General features: G+C 48.1%; 1 protein-coding gene across 2 annotated transcripts in view; it reads left to right on the top strand.

Moving 5' to 3' along the window:
• The window catches only part of LOC119458661 (mitotic checkpoint serine/threonine-protein kinase BUB1-like), a 169,812-nt gene that overhangs the window by 87,983 nt on the left and 65,166 nt on the right, over nucleotides 1–16,663 (top strand). For both annotated transcript variants that reach the window (XM_037720526.2, XM_049671339.1), the window contains exons 12-15: nucleotides 4,943–5,161; nucleotides 6,020–6,191; nucleotides 8,577–8,655; nucleotides 12,577–12,690. In XM_037720526.2, coding sequence (XP_037576454.1) covers nucleotides 4,943–5,161; nucleotides 6,020–6,191; nucleotides 8,577–8,655; nucleotides 12,577–12,690 — 584 coding nt within the window. The remainder of the gene's footprint in view (nucleotides 1–4,942; nucleotides 5,162–6,019; nucleotides 6,192–8,576; nucleotides 8,656–12,576; nucleotides 12,691–16,663) is intronic.

Below are 16,663 nucleotides of genomic sequence, written 5' to 3'. Positions count from 1 at the left end.
CCGTCCAGCATGTAAACTGGAGAATAAATTGATTTGATTTGGTTGATTTCGTCAGACACTTTGAAAATTAATATCTCGAAACAGGTTTAGTCTTGAGAATTCGTTCCAAGTGGATATGCCTTGCGAACTCAGCGGCTATAATTCGTAGATTGAAAGATGTGCCGTAAAATAATTAATTTAAAAGTTAACTAGCGTACTTAGGTTAATTCTTCAATTAGCCTAGTTTTGATTTCTCGTGGAATGGCCACCTCATCGAGTAGTTTAGATCAAGTATTATAATTGTGCATTCTGCCTGAGGCAATTTTTAAAATTTGGTTCAGCTAAAATGAAACATCCTTTATATTTGCATGCTAAATGTCATCATAGAACTATATCGTATAAATCAAGGTTAGTGCATGCGCACCAGCGGAAAAATAGCAGCACAGGCAATGGGCCGGATTACTGATGTTCCTGTGGGAGAAACAAAGATTTCGGTCTTTTATTGCTCATATACTGCCGCTGATTAAACCTCGAGAACGTGAGGCTGACAGATACGGTACAATGTGTAAGTAAAAAAAATTTTTTTTTCTTACAGGCCAGGCCAGATCATGCACACACGGGCCCTAGCTAAGCTTATTAATGAACGCCCCGCTCCGGGCCGGGCCCGGGCTCAGTAACATGGGCCTGGGTCGGGCCTGGGCTTAGAACCACGGGCCTGGGCTTAGAACCACGGGCCTGGGCCGGGCTCGGGCCGGGCTTGGGCCTCGTAAAGTGGGCCCGGGCCGGTCTCGGGCCGAAAAATCAGGCCCATGCTGTGCTCTAATCACGTCTCGCCGCGCGGTAGCACGATATGATCTCGCGCGCTCTCAGAACGCGGAATTCGCCGTAAGCAAAAAGGGTGCGATCGGACAGCGTCCAGAAATCTCTCCATAGACCTGAAAGAGACAATTGTCGATTGATAACCCGGCCTGGAGCGGCGGAGGTCCGGTAGCCATGGCTCCGTGACTTCACCCTCATCGCTCTTGATTGGGTCTTCATTTTGGGGCACGCGGCACTTGCCGCAGAAATAGGAAACCCATTTCGCATGGCACGCCGTAAGAAGTCGCCGTTCATAATCGCGTCGATAGTGGCCGCGGTTGCGCAAACAGTTGTTTCTGTTTGACTCGGCGCAAAGCTGTCGAGGATGAAGAGCACCGGCTACATCGCGATGGACGTGCGATCTGTTGGCGGTTCAGCTTACTGGTGAAAAAATAATCGGTATGGGCGTGCGGTAGTGCAAAGCGTGTAGCAAATGATGGCGCGCGTAGCGGCCGTGCTGTGAAGGAAGTCGCGAGGCCTCAATCGCCGCTGTGAGAGCCAATCAGTCATGAGATGACGAGAATTGCAGCTTCCGCACTGCTTTTATGCAAAGTAGCAAAAGGATTTGCTCATCCATTACAGTAATAAAATCGTGCTGACGTAGTAAGCATTTGCTTATTGTTTTCCGGATACCCTGATAATTCGGACTTTTTTTTTTCGGTCCTGTGAAATTTGAATTAACTAGGTTTTACTGTAATATGTGATACATATACTATTCGATTCGAAGTTATTCGGCCAAATCACTATTCACTTCGAATTCACTTCGAACCTCAAATTCACTATTCGCCCATCCCTAAATATAAGGTTTTCAAATGTGCATCAATACTGATCGCAGTGGCGCTGATCCCCCGAGACGTCATTCAGGCGAGCTGTCAGATTTGGAAGCTACGTTGTATCATCAGTAATTTTTCCCGAGTTTATGGTGAACAAATGTTGTTCGTAATACTATTTGGAATGTTGGTCAATTTATTTCCCTAAAAATGTAACAGAAAGAGAATACAGACAATTTACCCCTACACTCGAGCACTCCCTGCTCGCAGCAAGTGTCGTATGCTTGTGTTATGTGCTCCGTGTTGATGTGAGCGGCACAGTCTGTGTTGGTGTCGAGGTTTTTTTTTTTTTTTCTTTTTCTTAATAAATGTTTTACCTCCTCCTCCTCCTCTTTTTGTGAGCACTGTGGGAATTGCCCTGCAAATCTAGCGATTAGTGACATGTCAAGTGGAGTGGCTGCAGTACATCGGACCGTGGGTATCCACTCGGCACCAGTATCTTTGCATTTGCCATCATCATTTCACGCTTTAGGATTACTACAATACCGCGTATCGAATAGAGAAGGTCAGTTTTCATATTTACGTGTACTGGTGATCGTTGTTGTTAGGGGAATCCAGCGAGTCTGGTGGTGGCAAATCATTGATTCTGTTGTCAACGTGGAGCTCAGATTTGCAAAAGAGTATCGCTATCAAAACCCATCTCTACACTCAACCGGTGCAACCGCTGCGCAAGCTCGGTCATTACGCAAACGTCTGTCGAAACTGGGGTCGAAACAGAACGCTCGCAACGCACGCTGCTTAGATAGCTCTCGCTGGGGACCGACGGCCAGGTGGCTAGCGGAGAGGCTTCGCGCGCTAGCTTCAAGACAACCGGAAGTAGACACAATGTCACATGATGCAGAGTCGGTGAAGGTTGAGCTTAGCCTTGATTGCATGGCTAGAGAGGAGGGTAATTTTGTAATTGTCCATAGATCTCTTAATATTCAACGCTTCACTTGAATCGTGGTGCGAGTAGTATTTTACTGTAGCTGTACCCTGCACGCCTACAAAATTTGTCCGAACCATTTCAGGGACTCTAATATTCAGGGGTGGGGTTTTTTAGGCCAAGTAGTGAAAGAAACCCTTATTGTAGGAAATATGTAGATGCATGAAGATGATTCAGAATGCATTCGACAGGCACTGCCAAGCCACAACTGCTACTTTAGTGATGTTGACACGTGTACTTGTTTATCTTTCACCGGTGGCCACTTTTCACCGCCTAACAAATGTAAAATGTTATCGCTAGGCGCAGGACGCACCTGCATGTATCGGAAGTTTCTCGAACGTTTTGATGCTTCTATCCGTTGTCTGTGGTCACCGACGCCTATGTAATCTGATTGTATGAGCGACGGAAATCATCTAGTACTTTCTGGAAGACACGTGGGCAACAGGGATTACTCTGGAACCTTGATGACTCGTGTCTAAAAGCAGATGCGTTTCGGACGGTCGGACGGTCGTGTCAAAAAGCAGATTTGGACGATCGCCGACTGTGTTCGCCGCTATCGTTGTGCTTTGAGTGCAACTTTTGTGTGTCCAGGTTCGCCCAACAAAGTTCATTTCATCATTCACAGTTTTGTAACTGTTTTCTTCACTGTCACTACTATGTGACAATATCCTCCAAAGGAAAATCTGCGCATTATGTCAGCACTGACCTGTGGGACGTAAGCAAAGGATCATGCACCAAACTTGTGTTACTTTCGTTCACAGATATAGTTTTGTGTTTCCAGTGTGCAAAGCAGCAGCTGCCCAAGTCTGATACATTACGCTGCTGACATCAGGAGCTCTGAAAATTTGCCCCCTGTATACCTCAGCATGCTGAGCCTGGCCTGCAGGACCTGCAGTGATCAGCTTTTGCTGGAGAGCATGTGCACAAGTGTGCAGTGAGAGAACAATATGCAGGAGACGAAAGGCAGGCAGGTTAACCATATGAAAGTTTAGTTAACATCCTTGCCAATGAGTGAGCACTTTTTCAATTGGCAAAGGCGCTAAACTCTGCGCACTCCCTTGAGTGCACCCGAACTACTAGCTGGTGTGCTGCCAGCCAGCCACGCTAGTGCGTGTTGTGTTATTTACTGCGTTAGTTATGGTTGAGAGGCTCCAGGGTGAGATGGGACATAGTATTCAATTTTCCACGCTAGTGGTACCAGAGTGCTGAATGCTGCCAGGAAGCTATACTGTAAAACATCCACTTTTCACCGGTTCGAGATGCTGGGCTGCACTTGCGTTATGCTGTGCTATATACAGTCGAATATCGATATTTCGAACTCGAAGGGGCCCGAAAATTTGTTGGAATTAAAAGGACGTATTTTTGAAGTGCACCAAAGCACGATGCACCAATGGTGCGAGTTGTGAAATATCGCGGGGCAGCCACGAAACTGCCCGTGCTGGCAAACGCTTGCTTCCCGATAACGGCAGAAAACGAAACTTCAAGGAGCGGGCGGCGCCGGCATGGCAACGGGTGAGCGCGCAGACCATCGAAGGTGAGGGAGGAAGGCGACAGGGAAGCGGATTTGGCCTCAGCAACTCCGCCGTTTTAGTGGCAGTGGCTTTGGTGCTCCCCTCGCCCTCCCTCTCAACTCCATCGTAGCTCCCTCACCTTGGACTGTCTCCGTGCGCGCCCGCCGCCGTGCGGGTGACAGCTTAGCCCGGTCCTTAAAGTTTCGTTTTCTGCCGTTATTGGGAACCGAGCGTTTACCGGCATGGGCAGTTTCGTTGGCCGGACCTGGCCTCCACCGCTGCTTCCCTCTGCACTGCAGCTGCAGCGTGCAAGGTCAACACGTCACTAGAAAACACGTCACTGCTATTTTCTCCGCGTGGCTGAGATGTCGGCACTACTGTGTACTAGAATACGGTTGTCTAGTACACTCTAGTTGGCATGTACACACGTGTTCCGATGCGACGCTGAAACGGCGACCTTGCCATTTGAAAGAGGGTGAAATGTCCGCCGCATTTTTTTTCCTTCGCGCGCGGCATTGAGGGGTCTCTCCTGAGCTTTTGCTCTATGGCGGTGTCGGAGCAATGCCGGTCAGAGGCGCCGCCGCGTGATTTGGCGCGCTGCTAAGAGCATTGTCGGTGCGCGGTATGTTCGAATTAACCGTCGCGAATGCTTTTGCGTTTGAATTGTGGGGCGTTTTCGCCCATTGGAATAAACATAACTTTCACGGGACCACAGCGGCAGTTTGAATTAAGCGTGTTCGAATTAATGAGATTCGACTGTATGTGCCTTTACTTGAAATATGCAACACCAATTAGCCCAAACCACTGCAAATGACGAATACAATTTTTTACCTTTGCAGCCTCCGACCAACCTGAGGAAGTGAGCGTGCCACCCAGCACGCCGAGTGTTCACCAGGCGAGCGGTGCTGAGAGTGCTGAAAGTACCCAGAGTGGTGCGAGCCTGCGCACAGCTGACGTGTCAAACGTCGTGCGCAGCCTCTGGAACTGCACCCTGGCACAGTCGCGCCTGGATCGGCCATCGCTGAGCCAACAAGATCACACGGTGGAAGCAGCAGCAAGTGCGTCCATGCACGGGCAGTTTTCATTGGCTGTTCTTTCACGTCTCCTTCAGACGCTGCATGTACTGTTGTAGGGGTCCACCCCTCGGGCTTGGTGATACAGTCCGCGCTACTCTGAACATCTCAGCCAAATTTCGCAGTTGTGCACAGCACGTGGAGCTTGCAAGCGGAGTTCTAAGTCACCTTTTTCTCAAGCATTCTCTTTTCAAAAGAATCAATCCTTAAATTTATCAGTCTTTATCTTTATCCTTATTAGTCCAAACTGATTTAGTGTTCCTCTTTAGTGACCCTGTAAGTAAAGCATGTTGTGCAACTTGGTGGCACTGTTCCACTTTTTATTTCGTGCAATAACCAAACCTCCCCGTTGTGGCCATAGATGCTGCTAATATACTGACACAGTACGCTGGAAGCAATGATCGTTTAAGGAGTCTGTGGTATACCTTGGCAGGTGGGTTCGTCGGGCATTATCGGAGTAGTGGGTAGCATCCGGCTTTGGAGTTCCAGGACAGTACGCTACGCAGCACCTCCACCACTTGTTAACGAGGGTTTTTAATAAGACTTCTCAAGCGATGAAAATGGGCAGAAAGACAACATTCCTAGCCCTAGGGGCCAGCAGCAACCAGAGCTCCGAGACGTGTGTGAGAGCGATGGTTGTGCCTACGGGGATGCCTGCATCTTCACTACAAGTGTTATGTAATGAGGAATTCCAAACATACATTCGCTATTGTAATTAGGGTTAATTTTGAATGTTTTGTTGGCATTGTGGGCATGAAGGGCAACATGTCTGTCTGCGTGGGTGGTACAGGATTGTTTGATTAAGCCTTTTGCAGTGACCTAGCAACATTTCTGTACTTTCAGGCAATGCAGAGGACGAGGCACAGACAGAGACGACTCTCGAAGGTGCTGTGGTGGGTGTTGCAGCTACGCCTTTTGAGGTGTTCTGCGAGCCCACCCAGACTGGCGGGCTTTCCTGCAGTGCCCAACTTCCACCGGCGGATGCTCTGGCGGACGGCGGCAATGATGAGAACAGGTGACGATTCTGAAATGCTGAAGTTTCGGCACAGAGATGTGCTACTACTGAAAAAGTAAGCAATAGCTCTTCTGAATTGCATGCAGCGAGTGCTGCTGCTCCCAAATTTTTTGTACAAATTTGGGCTAACAAATAGCAATTTTACAAATGTTATGTTTTGCTAAAAAATAAGTTTTGTTTCTCAACATTTTGAAGCTCTCGTAAGATGGAGCTGCGCAAGATTGCAAAAAAGTCCAAGCAAAAGAGAAATTGATGGTACAGTTAAACCGCAATATAACTTAGTGAAATTAGTCAATTTGCTTTGTTATATTAGTTTTGTTATATTGAAATTCTATCTTTTGTGCAAATAAGTAGTCACCGATGGATTTTTCTTTTTTTGCTGAAGGGGGCCACCAAATTTTCTGAACTGGGCAATCGGGGAAAAAAAATAATTTGAATTAGAAAAAAAATTTTTATTGACATTGGGAGTAGGAGATGCAAGATAGTTTAATGCCCTGTTGGCGATACCTTCACATTGGTGGTATGATGCAAAGCTAGCCATGCTTTCCCGTCGACTGTGCCCGTTGGCTCAGTGTCGTTTGCACTGGGACGACGCTATTATGAGGAGCGCCGGCAGCGGGGCGTGAATGTCAAGTCTCCGAAACTCAAGTCACGCTAGTTCCAGCACTAAATGTCATTTGAGCTTTCCTAGTCTTTGCAAACATTTCAGATTGCCTCTCAAATGGGGTGTGCGAGCTGCAAAGAGCACTCGGCCATGCTGACAGCCTTGCGCAGCCATGGCTGCACTAGAAAAGGATGCATGTGCCAACCTGCCCTGCCCCCCCCCCCCCCCACTCTTGCACGCACTTGTTACCTTGCTCCCCTCCTCCCTTTCCCATGCTCTCACAGGAAGATGTCAGTCATAAAACCATCATCGTTCTCGGCTCATCCTTGTATGCCTTGACTGCGAGTGAAAGCATGCAAGGATGCGCCGAGAACGATGGTGGTTTTATGACTGCCATCTTCCTGTGAGAGCGTGTTCAGTGACAACCACACAGCCATTGTCATGCATTGGCTAATGTTTAGCCCTGGAATGGAAGCCTAAGCAATCCGTTTCAGCATCGGAATCTTTGGAGCGTGGGCGCTCCAAGTGCCACACGCTCACGCGTTAATATATCTGAAGTCTGTACAGGAAATGTTGCCTGACATGGGACGTCGTTGGGCCTCTTCGATTATCTGTCTGACAGTCCCGAATTGTCCGAAAGACTGCATACGCAACGCTCATTGGCTGAAAGCACCGTCTCGGGCAATCCGGGACTGTCGGGAACGAATAATCGAAGAGGCCCAGTGACTACCTGAGTGCCGACAGCTATGCTGTGGTCGACACTGCCACGGGAGAACGGGAGAAATATGCGGTATTTTGGAACCAAATTTTGGAGAAAGTTACAGAAACGCGAAAATTATGATTGAAAATTAGATTATTGGACAGAGTTTTTTTGGCTGGGTCCACCCTTGCAAGAAAAAAAGCAGAAAACGATCGCGGATTTATTTCATAAATAAAAGGTGATGCTTCCAGAGTTGCTACCACTCCTTTCATCAAATATGGTCTTCTGTTTTTATCACTTTCATTAGTTTGAATTTCGTTCAATTCGAATTGAGTGAACCTGTGAAGTTCCAATTACCTAGCTTTTACTGTATTGGTCGCTGTATTACATTGACTTTATGGGGCCTGTGGTGGAGTTGCGAACCAGTCCTCTTCAACAGACATTTAGGGGGATGTTGGTGCTGTTTCGCATTGCTTCATGATTGCAGCCACCAAAAATTCATAATGGCAGTGAAGGAAGTTACCCGAAACTGTCGCAATATAAGACATAAATAAGAATGGAAGGGAGGATACACAGAAATTGTACTAAAATTTACAATTTGGCAACTTGGCTTTGCTACTTTGGGTTTTGAGGAGACATTGGCAACATATCAAAGGAAAAAAATATTTTTTCTGGTCGACTAAGCCAACTCTGGCCAGTAGAAAGAGCGTGAATGCACTAATGTGTCGCAAAGATGAAACGATGAATTTCAGCTTTGCTCTAAGAGAGTCTGCGGGTGTAAGAAATTTTCTTCGAAATAACCATTGTGTGGTTTTCGCAGTTAAAATTTACAGGAATTTTTTTTCCATTCAAATACTCGTGACCCTGCCGAGCACATTCTAGCAGTTCGAATTATCCATCAGTTCGAATTAAGCAATTTTGAATTGCCAGGATTTGTCTAATTGGCTGCGCCACATACATTGCAAGATAGTCTGAGCTCCTATTTTTCTCTAGGGTCATTTCTGGTGTTTGTTGTTTTGTGCTGTTGTGAATTCTTTAGAATTAGCATTGCTTACAAAGCGTGGTTTCCCCTGTGTTTCAGGCGCCCTGCAGATTGTGTCCTACCAGAGCCTCCAGTGTGGGCAAAGCCACTTCAGCAGAGGGTGCCATTCACCGAACTGGTTGGTCATTGCTTTGTTCGGCTAGATTAGTTATCCGACAGCTCACAGCCACCGCCAGTACACTTATTAGGCGTCCCAGTGTTCATACTGTGACAGGAGGCAGCTGGTGTTCACTTGTATAATTAAGAAATCCATTTTATGTCCCGCGAAAGTGGCCCCATTGTACTCTTGGTATGCTTCACCGTGCAACACCGCTGTATTGCAGAGGAGTTGACTTTTGGGAATCGGCGAAACATAACGCTTTAGACCCTTGCCGTGTGTTCCGCACTTCGACGCCATTGCCGACAGCGGAGAACCTTTTAAGTGAAAAAACTGCACCGAACAGCGGAAAGCTTGATAGCGAATGTCGAAGCAGCTAGGTCTAACGAAATCGCAGAACGACTACAGCTGCCAGCAAATTGGCGTACTGAGAGCGCTGGTCTGAGCCTATGAGATAATAAAGATGGCTGTGGTGGTACCTTCAATGAATGCCGTTTCGGACCTGTGGTCAGGGCAAGAAGTCGGAAAAATCGAATGGTGAAGGATTTCGGTGTCCGAAATTTCACACTTCCTTTGTGGGGGTGTGATCCCCAACCAGTAGTGCGTGCGATCGCAGCTACGTAGGGTTCAGGCGAGTAAGGCAACGAGCGAGTCAATTCGACAACATTTATTGCTGCGGGCAATAAAGCACACTTGCAGAGGGAAGTCTGCTCTGTATAATAAGTAATAAATAGGCTTGCCTCGTTGCGTGTGATAGTCACGCAAGCGAGGTCACTCACGGGTTACAGCAGGTAAAATCCGTTCCGGCAGGTTCGGTGTAGCGAGGTCAGAGAGCCTCGGGGGTATCTCGGTCGCGCTCTTTTATACCTTTTTACCTTTTCGCGAGGGGAATGTCCTCCTCACCCGTCGGACACCTTCCCTGTTCCTGCGCGGGTACGCGCGTCGCGAGAGAGAACCGGGTAAAGGCAAAGTGCCTCTCTCTCGTGTCCGCCCGGCTCCCACTGCGCGCGCTACGTGCGCATGCGACGTCGAGCGTACACGGGAGAAGGGTGCACGTGGTCCCCACACAGTGCAACGCTTACAACACAATCGCTCTCAATGAGATGCTTCGAGAAAACAAAATTGCGCATGCCAATTTGTCAGCTGCAAGTCTGGCCATGAGGTGGTTTTAAGTACCTGGTGGTTGCAGCTAAACTACATCCTCAAACCTAAGCCGACCCCGTTCTGTTGTAAGTTATTTTTTTTTTTAACGTGGGATGCAGGGATTGGTTTATGAGAAAAGTAAGAGAAAATAACTTTTTCGGAAGTTGAAGATTCGCAGACTGTGAATCCTTGTCTATGCTGTCCCCAAATATTTTTTTGCAGAAAACTACCTCTAAGTATGACAACATTTACATTAAGTCTGACAGCCAGAATTTGATGCAAATCATTGAAAAAAATAGCATTTTTCAAGTGCACGTACTTCTACAACAACGCTACGCAGCGCAGCCATCTTAGTCATTGAAAAGTGCGCTCCGCCACCTCTCCTTCCCCACAGCATCTTTCTCGTGGAGGGAGAAGCAAATGCACAAAAGAAAGTTTAAAGGTCCCAATCTCATGTTCCCCCCCCCCCCCCCCCCCCCCCGGATTGGCCCCCTCTGTCACCTGAGCTATCAGACCCCTCATTGGCCGGAGCTAGGGTAGCCTGTGCCTCCACGTGTTGGCTTCTGCTTTTCGCTATCTCACGTGCCGATCTGTTACCTCACACGAGCGTTAGAATTGGAGCTCTTTGTTGTCTGCGATGTCGGCCATGGCTCTTCAGCTTGGAAGGTGAAATACGCAACCAAGCACTGCTTCAGCCATCTCATAAGCGAGAGCCTCCGAACATTCGATCAGGGATGGAACTTGTTTGGGCTTGCGTTACTGCAAGTTAAAACTTCATTGCACCCCTGCTTGCCTAAAGGCCTAACTACACCTCCGCGTATCGGTGTGCGAAAGCTCGCACCCTTGCGTCTTGCGTTTGCCACGCCTCACGAGTTATGGTTGTTTGAACCTACAAGACGTGCGCCCATTTGGCTGACATATTCGACTTGTTAGACATCGTTTCGTCTGGTGCCTCGTGCCAAACATACCCAAGCCAAGACAATCCATTATCAACCATCCTGTTGCTATGCCGACGAGTCTCGTTAGACCTACGGGCACCAGAATCGTAGAGTGACCTCAGAAATTGGATGCGCTATGCGCTCATAACTAATGTTTCAGGCGAGTTTAGAGAAAATGAAAGCTCATTTCAATCGGTGATAAATGTGAGTACTGCCATGTTTGGAAAACGCTATTTTTTAGCATGCGTAAATGTTGGATATCTTGCTCTAGCCACGCTTCGACACGTACAATCTGTCCTGCACCATCTGTGCACGCCTGAGGTGTGTGGGCACGAGCTTTTGTGCGCCGGAACGCGTACGTGTACTTTGGCCTAAAGAGATCGGATGCGCTTTGCCCGACACATCGAGCGCTAACAGCGCAGTGCTAAGTTCACTGCTTGCAATGACTGTTTGCGCCATTCCGGTAATGTTTCCCGCGGACTCGACCATTGTAACTGGAACACCAGACTCGACGTTCCCAGCTTAGTTCTGCAAGTGTGCAGACCACGTGGTCGTGTCCGTTGCGCAAGTGCACCACGTGAGTGCCACGTAGTTTAGTTGCTACGTTTCGTAGCTTTGTAGAGATGCCGCACACAAGCACGAAACATACTTATTCGGGCACATTTGAAGCCGGAATTAGTTTCGCTGGATACGTCGCAAATGTGTTCATCACGTTCAACTCAAAACTTGGTTCCGAGTCTGCAACTCGGAACCCAGTTTCTTGGCCATTCCTTGGAAAAAAAAAGTGATCTGCAGTACACGAAGTCGTCTGTGTGGGTGACAGCCACACATTCCTAGCAATATGTTAGGATGCCACTTATGGATGTATTTTGTCCTGAAAAATATGCAAAGTTGGGGAGTGTGTTCATTATGCGGGGTAAATTTTGAGCGATCTTTTTTTCCGACAGTGACCTCTAAAAAAGTGGCAGTTTCGCCCGAAAAGCGAACCATCGATTGCGATAGGAAATGCTACACGAATTAAGAATAGTTTTATTGGCCGTATAAACTTGCCAACATTTGCGAACTATGCAAATTAATCAGCATGGTGTCAGCGCGCACAGGCAAACTTGAACACATCACTCGATGACTGCGGACACTTGCTGTCAAGAACGCTGACGCTGGGAAGCGCGGGAGCAATAGTGAGCGAAGTGATCTTCGTGCCGTGCATTGCTTCAACGTGTACTGAGCGGCGAGAACGGAGCACGCACAAAAGGTATAAGCCGCCGTCGGACTGCTAGACTCAGCCCTTGTCGCAGATTGCTTTTAAGCGCGCAGTTGCTGCGCCACCTTCTCCTTCCCATCTCCCCGGCACCATGCACGCTACGGAATACGGCACGTTTCCTCCCCACTTTCCTCCCTTGAACGGGGAAGATGGATGCGCGATCGTAAGTGTCGACGGCAAAAATGCGCCTGAAGTGTCCATATAATTGCTATTGCGTACGATACGGCGTCCGATACAATCGTACCCGCCGGACGCCATATCGGATGCCATATCGGATGCCATATCGGACGCCGAATCGTAACGTGTCTCTATTTCATGACAGCAAGTTCAGGATGCATTCATTATGCGAGTAAATACGGTAGTTTTTCTTGAGGTACCATACCAGAGCTGTGTCTATTCAGAGCTGTGCCATGTCGGTCCTCTCCTCGTGTTCTGCAAGTTGCGTGGGTAAACATGTTTCACAAATTTTGCTTCTTCATTACTGCTGAGCAAATGACCGCAAGCAGTATTGAGCACTCTGTTCATCTGGTGCTGCCCTCTAGTGACCTGGGTAGGAACTTCCTTGAACCACTTTCACGAATGTTTTGCTGCTGCTTCCAGCCGATGCAGGAGGAGCAGGCTGCGGACGATGATGAGGATGTCCTGCAAGGCATCAAACCCTTGGAGGACGAGGATAATTTCTCCTATGCAGCATCCAAGAGCTTTGCCCGCAAGGTGAGGTCATTCTGTGGTTTGTCACATATTTTCTCTACATGAAAGACTACCGTACTTTCCAGTGTATAAGACAGTTTTTTTTCAGAATTTTTCGTCGGTGCGTCTTATAGAACGGTGCTACTTATGTACGTTTTTTTTCCCCGGGAAAACTGCCATCAAAATCGGATTTGATGTTATGGCCATGCGAAGCGCGCTGGTTGACGTAATTGCTACGTGTTCTGCGCGCACTATCGAGGTGCCGGCGGGTTCTTGTAATCGAGTTCCCGAGCGCCGTGCGAGAAGGACGGAGCAGCAACGCAAGCCGGTGGCAGGCCGACCCCGAATTCACTGCATCTGCAGATTGCCATCAAGATACGGTGCGCGCCACTGCGCAAACTACGCAGTTGCTGCCAGAGTACAAACCGCACCCCCCCCCCCTCCTCCCCTCCTGTGCTGCCTTCCTGCTTTCCTCTCTTGTGCGCGATTCAGCTCACCGTCGGACGCACTCACACATACAGCGTATGGCACGCGGGAACGATGTTATCGCCCTTTATCGCCCTTGGACTTTATACGGAACATCGCGGCAACCACGACAGCAGAAATGCGCCTGGAGCGGAAATATATGGCACCCATACGCTTGCGCATGATCGGCGTTCACGGAAAGAGACGTCACAATTTTTTTTAATCGCTTACCGAACGAAGAGGTGCGTCTTATACACCAGTGCGACTTACATATGTTTTTTTTTTCCTGGAAAAGCGGTCGTTTTGAGGGGGGTGCGTCTTATACAAAGGTGCGACTGATAGACCGGAAAGTACGGTACATGAAATACAGTATGAATGCTGGTTTAGGGCTCGTGAGTTGTGTTCGGGCTGGAAATGCATTGAGCGTCCGTGAAGTCAATCTTTCGATGAGGGCTTCCAAGCTCACATGTGCACCACAATGGAAAGAGTGCTGCCACGCAGTGAAGGCTAGATGCCGCTGTATTTTCATTTTACTGTTGCTTCAATGGCAGTGCTGCTTCTAAGTTTTAACCTTCTTTCATTGTAATATGCATTGAAAGTGTGCAAATGCATAAAAATAAAATCCAGGCTTTCTGAGCAATAAGCCTGGTGCACTTCGGTGACTAGCATACACCATTTTGTGATCACATGGGATCGCTCAACGTTAGTACCAAAATTTCGTAGTGTCACGGCGTGCAGTTGCAAGCAACTTTTAGAGCCAATTAAAATTTCAGTGCCTCTTTCAGCTGTTAAGATCCTTCAGTCTATCAATTACCTGATTAACTCATGTAAGGCTGGCACTTTCTTTTCTAATCTTTTACAGGGTGCAGGCCTTGCATGAGGCAGGCTTATGGCTACTCACTGAAGCTTTAAACTGTGCTCATACTGCTAGCACCGTCGCTCGCATGAACCTCAAAATTGAAGTAAAATGCATTCTAGGCTGCATTTGCTATGAGTTTACAGATATTAATGAAATAGTGAGCAATGGAATTGCCCCATTATGGTGAGTTGGAATTTTTGTATCAATACTGTGTTCTGTGCTGCAGCACAGAAGACAGTAAACTAGAGAGAAAAATGATGACTTGCACATTGTTTCTCTTTCCAGTTCCTCCTGCAGCGTTTAGTGCTACAGTAAATATGCATTCTAATAACCAACTCTCCTAAACTTTCGGGATACTCTGGTGATTCTGCCTTTACCATTCTAACTTAGATTTCGCAGTTACTGCTCTCGTTTTTATTAAGGTTTTGGTTACAAGCTTACACTTTTTGGCTCGTGTCATTCGACTCCACACATGGCATCATTGCTTGCCTGATTTATCTAGACTTTTCATTGCTAACAAGCAGTGAAGCCATCCCAGGTCTCAGCAGCGGGACACTCTTTCTGACACACTACAGTAAAATCTCGTTGCTATGAACCCCACATTAAAAACTTTTCAGGTTAACAAACTTTTAAGAAATTCCCCACTGACTTATAGTTTCAATGTAAAAATATTTCTGTACTACAAACTTCAGAATACTGGACTATTCAGAATAATTATCAGTTTCCGTGTCATGTTAATGCCTCAGTACAACGAACTAATATTCCAAAATCTGGGGATTCTTACATTTCCGTGTATTCAGTCGCAAGGCGCAGAAAGCAGACTCCGCAGGGCATGGGTTCGGAGAACGGCGCCTCGGGAAAAAAATTAAGCGGGCATGCAGCATCAGCGAATTGGAAAGTGGGGCAGCTGCCTCTCAAAAGGCTAATCACCCATCATAATCACTCCACGAGTTCTGAAAAAGCCTCGAAAGTAGCGTGACGATCACGCAAACGGTGACAGCGGCATATTACAAGGGAAACTACTCTTGCGGTTGTTGTGCAGGCACTGCGTGCACGCCTTTTCCGTACCAGCCAAACCGCCGGCGCGCATTGCAATGGATCCGTCCCTGGTTTAGGACGGTGCCCTTGTGCTTTACAGCGATGCAGTGTGCCCGAAGGCCCTGCGTCGACGGATATGCCAACAGTGCAGCTCATTAGAGCAACGGGACCAGCGTGCCAAGAAGGCGCACATCGTGTCGGACATCACCGCAAAATACTGTCGCTCTCGACTCGCGCTTTTTCGTTCCGAGACAAGGTAACAGTGTGTCAGCTGAACAGTCAGGCGATCCTGCTCTTTCTCAAAAGTTCCCGAAGTGGCAATTGTCACCCGCACGACCAAGAACACTAGCTGAGGCGACGACGAATCAGGTTTTGTGAGTGCATGCTCCACCCAGACAAGTGTCACCTAGCAACGGAGGCACGCATCTTCCTTCTTTCGGCCGTCTTTCCACTTGCCTCTTTTGCGCTTCTTTCTGCGGCCGTACTAGCTACATGCGCCGAGATATGAAAACTTCGTAATCGCGGGGTTGCCACATGGTCACACTTTGTACTTTCTGGGCGGTGTCATTTACGCGCGTTTTCGCTTTGAATTAGTTCAGGTGTCCACGGCTAGGAATGTGAAAAACAGACGAGCTTTGGAGGCAACATGGAGCTTCCTTTTTGTCGGTAGTTTTCTCAGTGTCAGCGTCTGTTTTGAGCGCGTCATTCTTATTACACTGTGCTTTGGTGGTGCATGGGGCCGGAATCTATGGCAAATAGCAACAGTGCCGAGCCAAGAGCCAGCAGCGACGTCTTCGTGGATAGCTGATATGGTGGCAACTTATGAACTAATGGGTTAATGGGCAGAATAGTTAATTTTGGGGCTTTCACTATAACGACTTTTCAGTATAACGAACCATTTACTGCGGTCCCCTGAAGTTCGTTATATCGAACTTTCACTGTATATATTACTTAGCCGGCAACACTGTAGAAACTACAGTGTGGACCGCTTATAACGTAAGTCGCCGGAGTCACGAATATCCGCGCTATAAGCGGTACTGCACTATAACCAAAGCAACAATTTTCAAGGCCCGCACATATGCACAACATGTGCACCGAGCCGCCATGCGTATGCGACAGTCGAGGAATGCGGCTAGAACGTTTGCATTCAATTTACAGTTGAATCTCGTTAATTCGAACCAAATCATGCGGCAGTGCCTCCGACTGGCATTGCTCTGGCACCGCCATAGAGTAAAAGCTTAGGAGAGAGACCCCTCAATGTCACGTGCGAACAAAAAAAGGAAAGAAAGAAAACGCGGCAGAAATTTCACCCTCTCTCAAATGGCAAGGTCGCCGATTCTGCATTGCGCCGGAACATGCGTGTACGTGCCAACATCTCAGCTACGCTGCCGTAACCATGCGTAGAAAATGGCAGTGAACCTTTCTTTCTCCTTTAGCTTCCTCTACTTTCTAGTCACGTGTAGACCTTGCACGCTGCGGCTACGGCGCAGAGGGAAGAAGCGGCGCTGTCCCAGGCTGGCCAATGAAACTGCCCACACCGGCAAACGCCCGCTTCCCGATAACGGTTGAAAACAAAACTTCGGGGAGCTGGCGCCGGGCCGGCTGGAGCGATGGCGGCTGCACGGCGGCGGGCGC

Source organism: Dermacentor silvarum, chromosome 7 (assembly GCF_013339745.2).
Source record: "Dermacentor silvarum isolate Dsil-2018 chromosome 7, BIME_Dsil_1.4, whole genome shotgun sequence".
In the NCBI taxonomy this organism is placed as follows: Eukaryota; Metazoa; Arthropoda; class Arachnida; order Ixodida; family Ixodidae; genus Dermacentor; species Dermacentor silvarum.
Note: the sequence above shows the minus strand (reverse complement) of the source record. Positions and strands in the feature narration are given on the sequence as shown.